The following is a 16085-nucleotide window of genomic DNA, read 5'->3' as shown; positions in this document are numbered from 1 at the left end:
ATAAACATAGTAAACCAACGCATTTTTAAACTTAACTTGACGTTTCGTACGGTAAGCAACATGGATTTCCAAAAGTAGCCGTTTCCATTTTTAACAACTATTTATATCGTTATTATTAGAGGTCTGGAACCTAAACTGAGAAAAAGAAAAGATCCACAGTAATTTAGTGGCACGATGGGTCACGTGAAACCCGCCAGTCCTGAGAAGCTAGAGCTTATAAAGCACGCGCTTCTCGATTGTTGACGTTGGCATTTGGTCAGTTAGTTTAGCCAGTCCATTTTTTGACTGTGTTACATAAGTGCATTGCAAGTTGACAAATTTTGTCTGCACGTATCAAATTATCTGCTAGCACTCGTCTATTAATACATGTACACAAAGACGACCACTCACTCATTCGAGCAAGGTATCTAAACTTTGTAAACTGTTTACTTGTAATATTCACTGTTAATTGCAAGGTATAGAGAACTCAGCTAACAGCTAACAGCTAACCTTGTACGCAACTTCTCCATTCTGCCACGAGAAAATTTTTTTTTAAATTAAATTTATCACTCTTAAGCTTTTAAAAATAAATAAATCACATTCAGGATGGTGTCAACTTTCTTCTGTTTACATGATTTCCTTGGGATCTTTGGTAGCTATACGACAAGACAATCTTGAAATAAGCCAAATTTCACAAACCGCCATTTTTGAAATGTGCAAATTAAGTAAACGCTTGCGGGAATCTCGCCACCCCACACACATGCTTGCAGTTTAAAAGTTTCAAATTTTTACAAATAGCATTTTTAATTTTCTCAGTCAAGTAAAAAAACAATAAATTAAATGTGAATCGGGGTAGAATTTTGACTTGCAACGAAAAGAAGCGCGCCCAGGAAGGGCTGGACAATTATCTTCCTGACCACATTGACGAGTTTGGCTTATCAGCTCCTATGCTGTATACGCTACACCAATTAAAGCTTTGCTTTCCGTCTTCATATTTTCTTTCCCGGGAAAACCCTGACCGGTCATTGATTGGTCGACATTCATGACGCGAACCTCTTTAAGAAAATAAAAGCGGCACTAGGATTGGCTTATTTCAAGAAAATAATGTTCTTAGGTTTGAAGCAGCGGCCACGGCAAGCGTCTGCAAAGGAGACCCCGTTACTACGTATAGTCTCGTGAATTCGTTGTATGATCTCTGGTTATCATCGGTAAACTACAATCGTGGACAAAAGTCCTTGGGACACTTACTTACGTAAATACCAAATTTGTCGTTTAAATACTTGAAGTATCTCCACAACTGTTCATTACAATGTAAACAATTCGTTACGTATTCAAGTCAAGCGACGCCGTTATCACTGCCATCACATACAAAAGTTTCTTAATCATTTGAGATAAACACCTCCTCCGGTGGGTCCAAAACCATTGAAAATAAGGAAAAGCCGTGTAAAAATTCTTAGAAATGCTTTTATAATCTCAGGTGTTCACATTCTCGGGTCAAATACCCACTTAGGGCTAAAAAAAACATCCTAATTGTGCATTTTTCCATGACAAGTGAAAATCAGACAATCGTGGACAAAAGTCCTCGGGACACTTACTTGCTTAAATACCAAATTTGTCGTTTAAATACTTGAAGTATCTGCATAGCTGTACATTACAATGTAAACAATTCGTTTTAGTTTCAAATCAAGTGACGCAGCTATCGCTGCCATCACATACAAAAGTTTCTATAATATTTGAGATCAAAATCTCCTCCGGTGGGTCCAAAACCATTGAAAACACGAAAAAGCCGTGTAAAAGTTCTTAGAAATGCTTTTCTTTTCCCAGATGTTCACATTCTCGGGTCCAAAAATCCACTTAGGGCTAAAAAAATCCAACTGTACATTTTTCCATGACAAGTGCAAATCAGACAATCGTGGAAAAAGGTCCTTGGGACATTCACGTAAGTTAACGAATTGTATGTGTTTTACTACTGAAGTTTGAAAAAAGCGCTACTTTCCTTTTAAAACCGCGTTACTGTTCCCCCTCCCCACTCAATACAATGTTGAAAATCAGAAGAACTTGCAGGTAGCAGTTTTCAACATTGTACGGGGGTGGGGGGCGAAGTTAGGCAGGTGAAGTTGTATTCGCGTCTGACGTGTGTGCAAAAGGGCCAAAAGTGCAATTTTGTCCCAAAATTTTTCTCCATGATTGTAGGAATCTGTTTTCGTGGATTATGCATTCCAAAAGGTGACAGCAAAGAAAACTGATCTAGCCAAAAAGGAGATTTGAAACCGAAACCGAAGATATTAACAAAACACAACTTAGCCACTGAACATCCTCTGCAAGCAAATGCACAGTCCTTTTGAAACTAGCAAAAGATCTGCTGCTGTCTAGTTGACACTGATGTGTGGAGCCCCCTGGAATCGAATATATCTGTTGAAATGTTCATTACCGTACCTTTGATCATTTCTGATCAAAAAGACTATGATGTTCCACCGACTTTTTCATTTAATTCTTTGTTTCTTGACGGCTTACACAGAGACATTATCAACTGGCTATTCCGCTCGCCTAGAAAGTAAACAAGTACATTGCACTTTGTCACCTTCGCGCTTCCAACAGCCACATGAATTTCCTGTAAAATCTGATCGGATCGCATTTATAGAGGAGTTCCTGCGCGCCGAAGGTTCGCGAGTGGAGCCCCATACCTTAGAAAATTTGGTAACCCATCAGCTAAAAGTCTACTTGTCACGTGATCTTCCGTACGTACATATGTACGTCCGTGCGCCATTTGCACCGCGCTTGCGAGAGCCGAGCCCCTTACTTTGAAAAATAAGAGCAGCACGTTACCATAGGTACATCTATAATATTGGACATCCTAAAATAGTCAATTGACAGCTGCAAAACAAGGTATTCACCGACCAGTATCACGTGACCATTTTTGTGTTCTGTTTAGAGCTCATCATGGTGGCGTGTTCCTTGGAAGTTGACCACTGCCCAGTACTCGTTTTCGATACATCGCAGGCTCAAGCTTGGTAAGTATTCTGGGGGAGAGGGATGGGGTTCGTACTTAGACAAAATTTCGGTGCCAGTTAGCCCTGGCCCGCTGTTGATTCCTTGCATAATCTTCTCTTGGAAAGTCCATGATACATTGCGTAAATATCAAGTTTGCTTGCGATCACATCGCCGCTTAAATTCTTTCGTTTTTGGAAGTTTATGTACCTACGCTGGTTCAGAAATTTACATTATAAAGCGTCACAGCAGGAAATGTTAAATTTGTGTTCCTCTTCACTGTCTTTGCGTTACTTTGGTGTTGAATGGACGACGTCCAAAAGCAATGACAGTTGTAGAAACTTGATAGATGCAAAACGTGAAACACGCTGCAAGAGCCACTGTCCAGATGAGTTTTCTGAAAACGCTTCCAACAAACAAAACCGAGCTCCGTGTAGGGAATTACCTTTCGCAAACGACTCCAATGTTTCGGGTGCTTTTTGGCAGTTTTCGTTAGATTGCGAATCTGTTTGTCCCTCATATGCAGTTTCTTCAGCGTTTTGAGTGTTATTTGCATACGGTCTAGAGGTCATCCTTTTTTTTTGTCATAATCGGGAGAGATGAATATTTTTTCATCCATAAAAGAAGATGAAATCGAATTGTTAAGCAACGTCAGCTCATTAATTATTGATAAAGGGTGCGAGAAAATGACTTTTGGGTAAGTATAGCTTAAAATTGTAATACACTCATTTTATCCCACACTTTATCAATAATTAACGAGCTTCGAAGAATGGTAGGGTATTTTGAACATATTCGATTTTCACATTTTTTGCAGATGAAGAGTAAATTTTGGCAACCTTTGGAGCTGTACATGTACACTGTAAGTTTTAGTTTGGTATGTTCCGTTGAAAGTTGATCAATAGATGAACGTATATAAATATAATAAAAGTACAAAATAGAGAAAAACCTCCTTTCAGCTACAACAATCAAAAATATAATTAACGATATGTAGTGCAAACAGTGAGCTGAATTAATTATTGTAGAAGAAACAGGAAAATTAAATTGAAAAGTAATTAAAAATGTAATGCCATTGAGGGAGAGAATTCGAAATCACTTTTGTAATAACATAAATGATGAAGTTTGAATATTACAGAGAAATAATAATACGGTCAAGGCGAGCTTTGAATATTCTGTTGGTAGGTTTAGAGAAACAGTTTTTAAAATATATTTAAAAAAAAATAAAATTGTATGATATTGATCCACTTAAGATGCTCATCAAAATGAACTGCAAGACCACTGGAAAAAAAAAACACTCAACGAGCCCCCAAGGCACAAAACAAATGCATTAAAAACAGCTCTTTAGTTTGAGTAACATTGTTCCAACAAGGAAGGAGACCAGCCTAAAAATAAGTTTTTCTCTTTTTGTTAGGGAAAAAGCTTTTCTGAAAATAAACTGGCGACGGAATACAGTTACCAATGGTGAAATACAAGGATCTGAAGCCAATAAAAAAGGAAAATGAACAGAAAGCATACATCATCAATTAATATTAACAAATAATTAAAACGCTCTTCTGACTACAATGCAATGCAGATGGAGATATTGGAGAATAAGCAATTTTAAATGGGAATCTATGGAATTGGCAGCATCAGAAAGTTTACACGTTCTGGAGTAAAAAGAAAAACACTTTTAAGCCAACGATGGGAAAAACGTCGCCACAATTCATGAATATTTATTGCCATTAACATTTGGCATAATTCGAATCAGCACACTTTCGGTTGGCAGTAGCCCTGATTTTTCCACCAAGGCGAAGAAGTGAAAAAACAACCTCTATCCAGAGTTTCTTTTCTTCCCTTCCAATGGCGCGAGAGCACATGGGTGAAAGCCGACAAGTTGTTTTCAAACCAGAGAAAATTAAGTTAAGGCTTAAGGCTTAACTACAGCCTTGCTAATCCCAATTTTTTGAAAACATTTTATTGACGTTTTCACGCGCGTTTACGACAATGACAACGCTGAGCCTGAATGATGTTAAAGACATTGGCGTGCTAACTGTTAACCGTTGATGCTGATGATTAAGAGGCTGTCTCTGTAAGAACCGACCACTGATTTTACTTCGAAAATTCGATTTTTCTCATAAGCTGGGATTTCGAAGCCCTTACCTAGTCATTCACTAAAATGAGTTTTATTTCATTAAAAATTCCAATTGAAGTTTTCTAGGATTGATTAAAGTTCGGTCCGCTCGACACAAGTTTCATGCCCGCCGAAACTGGAAAAATAGCACATATTGGCGGCGCTCTAAAAAAAACTAATCTTCGCTCAAAAGTCCCAATTCTTTTTTTCAACTATAGATGTATCATAGCAGTTTGTTTAGCCATGTAGCAATTATAATTCAATGTTGTTCCTTCAACGGTTAAAAGAAGATTTTCTACCCGTTAAATCGAGTTTTGAACCAAACGCGAAAATAGCTCTACTTTGCAGGTACGTTTTAAAAATGTGGCACCTGTTTGAAACTGCTGAACTACATAAATAGAAAGTATAAATGTCCCTTAATTTAAAACAATAATAAAATTTGTCTGCCCACAAGGTTTTCAAAACTGACGACCGCTTAAAATTCGGGAAACTTTGAAAATATTCCAGTGAGTAACTAACAAACTCGCCTTCGAAAAGTGCTCCGATAAATTCCCGTAAATCTCTTACCTGGTTTCAAGATTAAAGATTTGGTCCTTTGTAACGATCCTTGAAACCTGGGTAGCATTAAAACTGCCAGCTTTTCCTTCCAACTGTAGGTTTGTATATAAAGTAGATTTGTACGTTACTCATCTGTGCCGAGCGTGACCGTCACATACTTCGATGTTCTGTGTATTACTGACCATTGTTTTCCTCGAAGCCGGTTTAATCATGTAGACTTCTCTTGAAAGGTTTATAGAAGCACTATTTTGGACAACTCTCGGTACACATACATGCATGAACAGTAAACGGTGATTCGGGAAGCCAAGGAAGGATTGATAAATGCCACGGCCAATTTTGTGTTTACAACAAGTGATTTAGTTCCCAATCTTCCCGTTAGTACTTACGGGAAGATTGCTACATGGCTAAACAAACTGCTATGATATATCTATAGTTGAAAAAAAGAATTGGGACTTTTGAGCGAAGATTCTTTTTTTTAGAGCGCCGGCAATATGTGCTATTTTTCCAGTTTCGGCGGGCATGAAACTTGTGTCGAGCGGACCGAACTTCAATCAATCCTAGAAAACTTCAATTGGAATTTTTAATGAAATAAAACTCATTTTAGTGAATGACTAGGTAAGGGCTTCGAAATCCCAGCTTATGAGAAAAATCGAATTTTCGAAGTAAAATCAGTGGTCGGTTCTTACAGAGACAGCCTCTTAACATGTCGAAGGTGATGACAAGATAGTTTTCGATTGCCGGGTCGTTACAATTTTCCAGACGCGAGAAGCTGGACCTCAGCAAATGGAACAAAAAACTTGATGGTTTTTTGTGTATCATTAATATACAGGCTTAGGCTTAATGGTAAAAGTTCGCTCAAATTTATGCCATGCTTTATTCATTTTACATTTTATTGTCATAAAAGTTGGATTAATTGTAATTGAGCCGCATTTTTAATCCCTGTACAAATGCTCTTTCATATTGTCGATCATTTAATAATATAATAATAATATACGTGAATTTACATAGGGCTCATTTCCAGCGCTCAACTTACTATGTTTGTGATTAAAATTAAAACCACTTCTACCTAAAATTACAATACCTTCATACGAATTAAAAAACAAAAACAAAAGAAAAACAAAACAAAGTTTAAAAATAAAAGAGGTCAACACCTGTGGAAACCAATCGTTCTTGTCAGGTTCTGTTGCGGAGTCAGGAAAATGTCACTGACAACAAAATCCTGTCTTTTCTTTTGTCTGAAATAAATGTAATCGCTTTTTTTCATTTTTCAGCATACTTCAGTTAGCAATTGGCATTATCCTTTGACGGTTACCAACTGAATAAATATATGTTAATAAAAAACCTCACATATGACGTAAAATGACGTAATTGCGACTGGCATAAAGATATATCTAATATGACAAATGGAAGTTGTGCAGTTAAAGTGGTACTTTTAATTTGGAAAATGTCTGAAATCATTATTTGTGCTTTATTTGTCATGTAGGTCATTGAATGGCAGCTAAAAAGCTGATTTCCTTTGCTTCTCAATCCTCTGATTTTAAATCTTCGCTTGGTGCCGTCCAGCGAAACATTTGGCTATAAGAATAACGACGGTGGTTTAGCTAACTAGACTATGTGAGCCATGAATTGTTTTCCTGACTGTAGAACCTTGTTTGTGCCTTTTAAAAATCGATGATGCAAATGTCTATATATTGATTAACTAAATTAATTAAATGTCAATAATATATCCGCAAAGATGCCATAGCAAACATATTCGTTACCCCACATACAGTAAGAAGCCAGGAGTTATGCTTTGACGGATTGAAACTTCATTTACCACTCTTTATCAAGTGTCGCGTGAATATTGGTGTCACACAAATGCTTCATCAAGTTGTGATTATCTTCATGTCAGAGTGGAGTACCACAGCAACAGTATAACGTGTTAGAAACACCCTTTATTTTAGCTTAAAATACTTATGCAAAAACTCAAAAGCGGCTCCGTGACTCACACTCTTTACTGGGGATTTGTATAAGTTAGAATGATACGATACAGCTTCAACTTTAAAAAAAAAATGCTTTCAAAGCCACCTTAGTTTTTCGAAAATGTAAGGTGAATAACCATAAAGAGCGTACGTCTGTTTATAGCCACAGAGAATCCAACGACAGAACAGAAATTTCAAATTTTTGTTTTATTTCATCAAAAAGACCCTTTTCGTAAGCTATTTTAAAAAAATATTCAAAAGTTAGAGGAAGTTCAAAGTTTTGTCAAATCTAGGAATGTTCGAAAAACCACCCAACCGATCCAAACGGTCGATTAAATTTATTTAAAACAAATCTAGCGATGAAAACGCGTTGTTTTCTTTTCTGTGAACACCGAGAGAGTTCTGACTATTTTTTTAGCCGTATCTTAAGTGCAAATATATCTCAAATAGCGATCAGCGTTGATTGCTTCTACAGCTATATCATCAGTGTTGTTAAAAAGAGCGATCTTAGAATAAGTGATTATTCTGAGTAAAGATATTGTCTGCATGGGGTACAATGGGAAACAAAGCCGGAGATTATCCAAGTTTCTCTAGCATTGTGACTAGGAATATTTCTGCTTCCCCCTGGATGGGATGCTAGTCCATTGCGGGGTCATCCCCCAGAATTAAATTTGCCTGTACTCACTCATGATCATAGATCTAGGTGGAGGGAGGCATTGCTAGAGCAAGGTGTCTTGCTCAAGAACATACCATGGAGCCAGAATAGCTCGATTCGGTTTCCACCGAGTTAACCATTAGGATGCTGCATCTCTCTCAGATCATCAGATTAAGTACACGGGCTCATTTTGCTCCAATCTGCAAAAATTTAATCCTATAGTAGACCAACACACAAGGTTAACTCCAGCATTTAATCCGCCGGCACCCATTTATACATAAAGGCTGACAGAGGCTTTGTGAGGGCAAAGTGTCCTACACTGGAACAAAGCAACGAACCTGGATCACTCGAGAGCGCTAACCGTTAGGACTACTGCATCTTGCTGAATTCATCACTGAACACGCATGAGATCATTTTGCTAGAGTTCTTGAAAAGTGTAACATTGAATCCAACGTTAAGCTGCACTTTTACTAACGCTTCACATAGTAAGGAAGCAAAGCAAATTCTTCGAAGGCGAGCAAAAATCAGGACACCTTTATTTTGTGACTAGAACGGAAATTCTCTCTATCATACCACTCATAAACCGACATGAGTATTCAAAATATTGGTATGCTCAACATCTTTGAGTCATCGTCTAGCATGATCACCGATATTCCGACGCAAATTAATTTTGTATGTGTCTACTTCGCAGAGTCCTATTGTCAACTTTCCGAAAGTCTTTTCTGAAAGGAAAAATGATTGGAAAGAAAATTTACATATACGTTCTGCCATCAAAAATTGCCTACATGACAGCATGATGGGCCAAGTATTTGTAAACAACAGACTTTGTATGACTGATGCTACGTTTAAGAGAGGGCGTTGGAACTTTTCATGCAGCTAAAGCTGGATATCAGCGAATAAAACAAAAGGCCGAAGATGTTCTGTGTATAGTTGATATACAGACTTAAACATAATTGTAAAAATATATGTAGTGCACTCAAATGTTTCCCCCACTTTATTGATTTTAGTGCCGCAAAAAGTAATTTACATTTTATTATCATAAAAGATAAACTGTAATCGAATCGTGTTTTTTTAGTCCCTCCACAAATACTCTTCGCGTATTGTCGAATATTTAAAATAAAAGTTCTGAAACAAAAGTGGCCACCTGGTGTGGAAACCAATCATTTTTGTCAAGTTCTGTTGAGGAGACAGCAAAATGTCATTGACTTCAAGAACCTTTCTCTTTTTTTGTCTGATAAAAATGTAATTAATTTTTCTCATTTTGCAGCATAGTTCAATACTAATATATTTTTTAGCAACTGGCATTATCCTTTGACGGTTACCAACTGAACAAATATCTGTAAAAAAAAAAATCATATATATAACTAATTTCTGATCGCCACGAAATAATTAAGAATTCAAAATTCTTTGCAATGTCGACGTGATGGATCTCAACAACGGAACGAACACGACCCAAGAACTGTTCTGCTACGGAACACAAGCAAGCATCTTAGTTGTCAACCCAAAGATTTTGATGGCATTGATGGTTGTTAACACCTTTATCTCCATAACGGCTACGATTGGAAATTTGTTGGTTCTCGTGACAATATGGCGAAGTCCAAATTTGCACTCTACTTCGAACACATTGCTGTTCGGCCTGGCTTTGTCTGATCTGTGTGTTGGGATACTATCTGAGCCACTGCACGTTGGATTTCAAGCTGTACTTTTCAATAATTTTGGCAAAGTTACCTCCTGTACACTCATGAAAGTACGGAATTTAATATCTGTTTTTCTAACAGTAGTCACCCTGTTAACTGTAACAGCAATGAGCGTTGATCGCTATCTAGCGATATATCTGCACCTGAGATATGAACAAGTGGTCACAGAAAAGACAACGAGGAAAGTCCTTTTATGCCTTTGGTTGATAAGCAGCCTGCCCTTAGTCATGATGGCTTTTGATACTATGGCTATGACTAGTTATTTAGTTATGACACTTATAATAGCAGTTTGCCTTGCAATTATTTCGTTTTCTTGGATCAAGATTTACCAAGTTGTTCGACATCACCAAGCTCAGATTCAAGATCAGATGGCTGTTGCTTCGCAATCATTTAACATGGCGAGATTCAGAAATTCTGCCGTAAACACTATGCTCGTGTTAGTCGTCGTTCTTGTGTGCTATACTCCATTTCTTGTTTCTAAAATTTTTCTCACTGTCGACTTAAATCCTTCAAGTGTTCTATTTGTCGAGATTACCTATGTATTTGTGCTCTTAAATTCTTCGCTAAACCCATTCGTGTATTTTTGGCGTCAGCGTGATCTTCGTGCACAAGCTAAGCAACTTGCGATGACGTTTCGCTGTCAAACACAGTAACAATGAGAGCCCTGCCAAAAAGAGGATATTGTCCTATTCAAAATAAATGGTTGAAACAGTAAAGAAATTGGTGATTGAGGTGACTAAAAAAACGTCTGATGGGATGAGATTCTTTTCACATAGAAATGATGGAGTGTACAGTCCACAAAACAATATGGATCTTGCGCACACTCAGATTGGTTCTGAAAGAGCTTTGTTTATCCCTGGTCGAACAACCAAACTCACACCCCCACTGTGGTACAAGAGGGAGGCGTAGGTGGACTTCACTTAGATTTTCGTCGTTATTAGAAATGTACATTTTTTTCAATAAATAATTGTGTGGTTTTCTGATACCATGATTTTAGCATCAACTGATAAAGAGAGGTTATAATGGCCAATCAAAATTTAAGTCTTACAAAGAGCTGGAAACTGTTTTGAGCTACCTTAGGGTGATTCCTTAGAATTGCACTGCGCATTCCCACTGCGCACGATTTTCACGTCATTAGCGTGCGCGCACGAGCGCGTGCACAGACACAACATGTAAAAAATGGTCGCTTTCTCTAAACGGCTTGGCTTGCGAGGAACAAATCATCGTTTTTTTCCTGGGAAACGAGTACCGGGACCTAACGATTTTTTTTGTTTATTTAGTCTGAATGCAGAGATCACCTTCTTTCTATACAATGAAAATCAACCAATTTCTATTGCAGAGTGAAAAGTTGTCAAGGAAAATGAGAGCATAGTTCAAATATAAAAGTTTCTGAAGGCAGATAATTTCAGGAATTATAGGGCTTGTTGAAGGTCCTGCTGCTCCTAAACGAATACGGGATACCCATTTTTTATTTCAAATTTTAAATTCTTTTGATATAGGCAGCCAACAGTAAAGTTTGAAAGAAAATCTATTTTGAGTTCTATATCGATGGAATTACCTTAAAAAAATCTCTCTGTAAACTTTGAAATCCCGCGAGAGGAGAGAAAATTCTAATGTTCATTTATTTCATTACAAAAAATTCTTTGGGGATTTTTTTCAGCCAAAAGTATTGTTTTAGCCTGGGGGAAGGGGGGGGGGGGAGTCCTTTTTTTTCCCTAAATCAAATACCGGCCATTCGAAGTACGAAATTTATCAATTTAGAGTCATAAAAGTTGAACTATAATCTAATCGCAGTTTTAGTCCCTCGACAAATGTTCTTCCCCGTATTGTCGAATATTTTAAAAAACAAGGGTTTTGAAACAAAAGAGGCCAGCTGGTGTGGAAACCAATCATTTTTGTCAAGTTCTGTTGAGGAGACAGCAAAATGTCATTGACTTCAAAAACTTTCTCTTTTTTTGTCTGATAAAAATGTAATTAGTTTTTTTCATTTTGCAGCATAGTTCAATACTAATATATTTTTTAGCAACTGGCATTATCCTTTGACGGTTACCAACTGAACAAATATCTGTAAAAAAAAAAATCATATATATAACTAATTTCTGATCGCCACGAAATAATTAAGAATTCAAAATTCTTTGCAATGTCGACGTGATGGATCTCAACAACGGAACGAACACGACCCAAGAACTGTTCTGCTACGGAACACAAGCAAGCATCTTAGTTGTCAACCCAAAGATTTTGATGGCATTGATGGTTGTTAACACCTTTATCTCCATAACGGCTACGATTGGAAATTTGTTGGTTCTCGTGACAATATGGCGAAGTCCAAATTTGCACTCTACTTCGAACATATTGCTGTTCGGCCTGGCTTTGTCTGATTTGTGTGTTGGGATAGTATCTGAGCCACTGCACGTTGGATTTCAAGCTGTACTTTTCAATAATTTTGGCAAAATTACCTCCTGTACACTCATGAAAGTACGGAATTTAATATCTGTCTTTCTAACAGTAGTCACCCTGTTAACTGTAACAGCAATGAGCGTTGATCGCTATCTAGCGATATATCTGCACCAGAGATATGAACAAGTGGTCACAGAAAAGACAACGAGGAAAGTCCTTTTATGCCTTTGGTTGATAAGCAGCCTGCCCTTAGTCATGATGGCTTTTGATACTATGGCTATGACTAGTTATTTAGTTATGACACTTACAATAGCAGTTTGCCTTGCAATTATTTCGTTCGTTTCGATCAAGATTTATGAAGTTGTACGACATCACCGAGCTCAGGTTCAAGATCAGATGGCTGTTGCTTCGAAATCATTTAACATAGCGAGATTCAGAAATTCTGCCATAAACACTATGCTCGTGTTAGTCATCGTTCTTGTGTGCTATGCTCCATTACTGGTTTCTAACATTTGTCTCGCTGCAAACTTGATACCTTTAAATGTTGTCTTGCTCGAGATCTGTTATATATTTGTGCTGCTAAACTCGTCGCTTAATCCATTCCTGTATTTTTGGCGTCAGCGTGATCTTCGTGCACAAGCTAAACCATTTGTGATGAGGGTTTGCTGTCAAACACAGTAACAATGAGAGCTCTGAGGACATGATTGATCATCGCAGTAATATACCCAACTTAAGCAGTTGTGATAATAACGCGAGGTAAAGTCTGCATACGAGCTAAGTGGCCCGCCAGGCCGGAGCTTATCTCGGTTTCTGTAGTTTCTGTAGTTTCTGTGATATTAAAGCCTGGCAAAAAAAAAAAAAAAAATAGGCCTGAACGAGTTGATGCCAGTTGGCTCTGTCCAAGAAAGGACGTTGTTCTATTTATAATAGATGGTAAAAACAGTTAAAACATTGGTGATTAAGGTGACTACAAAACCTTCTGATGAGATGAGATGGACTGTTATTATGTAGGAATCAAAGTTTAAATGATGGGGGGTACAGTAGACAATACAGTAAGGATCTTGCGCTCACTCTGATTGGTTCTAAAAGAGTTGCGTTTTACCCTTGGACGTACAAGTAAACTCATACCCCCACCGTGGTACAAGAAGGAAGTGTAGTTCGGCTCCGCTAGGATTCCCATCTTAATTACATATCTAAAATTATTTTGCGTTTAATAAATTGCCCTTAACTTGCTCTACAAGAATGACACTGTTTTTTTTTTCATTACGTCTTTAGTCCGCCATCTTGGATTTACAACTTTTTCTTAGAAGCTATACGTTCTATTACAAGCAGTAATTTTCAAGAATTCAAGCAAAACTATCGCACGAATCTTGATGATCTGTCTATCTAGTGGCATTAACCTGTTTACTGTAACAGCAATGGGCATTGATCGCTCTCTAGTGATATATCTGCTATGATACTACGATATAAACAAGTGGTCACGGAAGAGCAAACAAGGGTAGTCATTTTATGTGTCTGGTTGATAAGCAGCCTGCCCTTAGTCATAGTGCCTTAATTTCTTTCTGAGACTAGCTTTATATTTTTGTGCTTATAAATGCTTCGCTAAATCCCTTCGTGTATTTTTGGCGTCAGCGTGATCTTTGTGCGTAAGCCAAACAACTTGCGATTAGGTATTGCTGTCAAACGCAATAGCAATTAGAACTCTATTCGAAAGAGGATATTGTTCCATTGATAATAAATGGTTAAAACAATAAAACCTATGTAAACGTTGCTTTGTTATTACAGTGAAGGAGAGCAAAACCTCCTCTGATGATATGAGATTCTTGTCACATAGAAATCAAAGTTTAAATGATGGAAGTTACAGTCCACAATACAGTATGGATCCTGCGTACTCTCTGATTGGTTCCATGACGAGATTCCTGAGTTTCTGAAATAGCTGCCCACTGCTGACTTTGTGCTAATGAATAGCGAAAAGGCAGGAGGGTGTTTAATTTTAAAATCCAAGCTAACTTAACCGCGGGGTGAAAATAATTTCATGCTTATTGACAAGAAACATCTTTGGAAATACCTCTGGTATCTAACAAACACGGACCTGACAGCTCTCTCTGTATTCAATGGCTGCTTGCTCGTTGTAAATTTCCTGCAACTAAACACGTAGGGGCCAAACCACCCCCCAAATGTTTAGTCAGTTCTTGGGTATTTCACATTATTTCTCATTACTTAAAAAGTATTGACTCTTTCTACACCAAACTTGGCAGATGAGCAGGAGACCTATTGCCAATTATTTTTACGTGCAAAATGCCAGTAAATGTCAAAGTTGTGACGTCACAGTAATGACGTCATGTTTTTTGCCACTTTTGAAGTTTTTAATATGCATATTTTTTACAATGTGTTCGAAAGAGCACATCAAGAGGAGTTGAACCCTGAAAAAATTTTGTCCATATCACAAAAATTAAATGAAATATGGCATTTCTAAATATGAAAAATAACTCTGCAAAATATGGGGTCCCCCCCTTGAGAAAAATCCCCAAATCGGAGCCGTAATTTTGTTCCAGCAAATGCAGCTATGTTGCACATGTGATGTGCCAGATGACTAAAGCAAAATAAAGAAGAAAATCGGGATAAAAAATTATCCCTCTAGTGTTGTTGCGTTAAAATTAGTTTTGTTACGTCATAACCTGTGACGTCACCCGTTTTTTTACTGTTAATACCATCCTAACAAAGCCGAAAATCAAATTTCTAAAACCATACGATTTTTGACAACATCAAGCTTTCTATTTTTCTAGATTATTAGCCTTCCTAGAATAAAACTGAAAAAAATAAACCAGAGAGACTGAATTGAGAAGGACAGTATGGTTAAGCAAATTCCGGGGGGGACAACAAAAAAAATATTTAACTTACCATATCTCGAAAAATAATCATCATAGCAAAAAACGGTTTCCGGCATTTTACTCCTCAAGTCAGGGCCTTTCCAATGACATAATCTTTTTATCAGATTTTACGAAAAATTATAGCACGTTTTGGTGACGTCATCAATTATGACGTCATAATCTGACATTTTGTCACAACTTCCAAATGAAAATGAACTGGAGAACAAAGAAAGCTCATCTGCCAAACTTGGTTCAGAAATATATAAACCAAGCAAATATAGCCTTCATGAAACATTAGGGGGGGGGTGGTTTAGCCCCTACGTGAAAAAATATTTATGTATTTCCCATTTAGTGTCAAGAGAAACGCGCTACAGTCGACTCCTGATAACTTTGATAACTTGAACCCTCACTAATTCGAACCTCGCTTTAACGTTTACTGCAGCTTTAACCCCGCGATAACTGACTATGTAACTGGAATCTCCTGCTAGCTTAATTGATTTCGTTTTCGTTTTCCTTCCGGTTATTCTCTATATCATTAGACCCCGGTGGGGGGGGGGGGGCCACTGCCATACATGGGCTATTTAGGTATGTGCCGCTGTGAAGGGTATAGTTTACAAGCAGTTTACTCTAGGATAGGGTATATAAATTAGAGCGTTTGGGTCTAGAAGAGGGTATCATTTTTTCCAAAACTGACTAGTTGGTTGAAGATTTTCTCTAGACTAAGGAAACCAGGAATTGCCACTCAAAAATATAAAAAAATCAAATCGGCAAGTTTAAATTTACACAAATCAGCCGCAATAGTGACGATAGATGGGGGGATTTGGGGAGTGTACTCTAGTACAGGGTAGCAAAATTTAGCTGAACTAGCTCTGG

General features: G+C 37.5%; 2 protein-coding genes across 2 annotated transcripts; both read left to right on the top strand.

Annotated features, from left to right (window-relative positions):
* The first annotated feature begins 9671 nt into the window (after positions 1 to 9671).
* LOC145467929 (melanocortin receptor 4-like) lies at positions 9672 to 11396 on the top strand. The gene has a single exon (XM_081451568.1). The coding sequence runs from the start codon at positions 9672 to 9674 to the stop codon at positions 10596 to 10598; it is 927 nt and encodes a 308-aa protein (XP_081307694.1). The 3' UTR covers positions 10599 to 11396.
* A 700-nt stretch (positions 11397 to 12096) lies between these two features.
* Positions 12097 to 13036, top strand: LOC145474186 (melatonin receptor type 1C-like). Its single transcript, XM_081455115.1, has one exon. The coding sequence runs from the start codon at positions 12097 to 12099 to the stop codon at positions 13021 to 13023; it is 927 nt and encodes a 308-aa protein (XP_081311241.1). The 3' UTR covers positions 13024 to 13036.
* The last annotated feature ends 3049 nt before the right edge of the window (positions 13037 to 16085 follow it).

The sequence above is a fragment of the Orbicella franksi genome, chromosome 2 (assembly GCF_964199315.1).
Source record: "Orbicella franksi chromosome 2, jaOrbFran1.1, whole genome shotgun sequence".
Classification (NCBI taxonomy): domain Eukaryota; kingdom Metazoa; phylum Cnidaria; class Anthozoa; order Scleractinia; family Merulinidae; genus Orbicella; species Orbicella franksi.
Note: the sequence above shows the minus strand (reverse complement) of the source record. Positions and strands in the feature narration are given on the sequence as shown.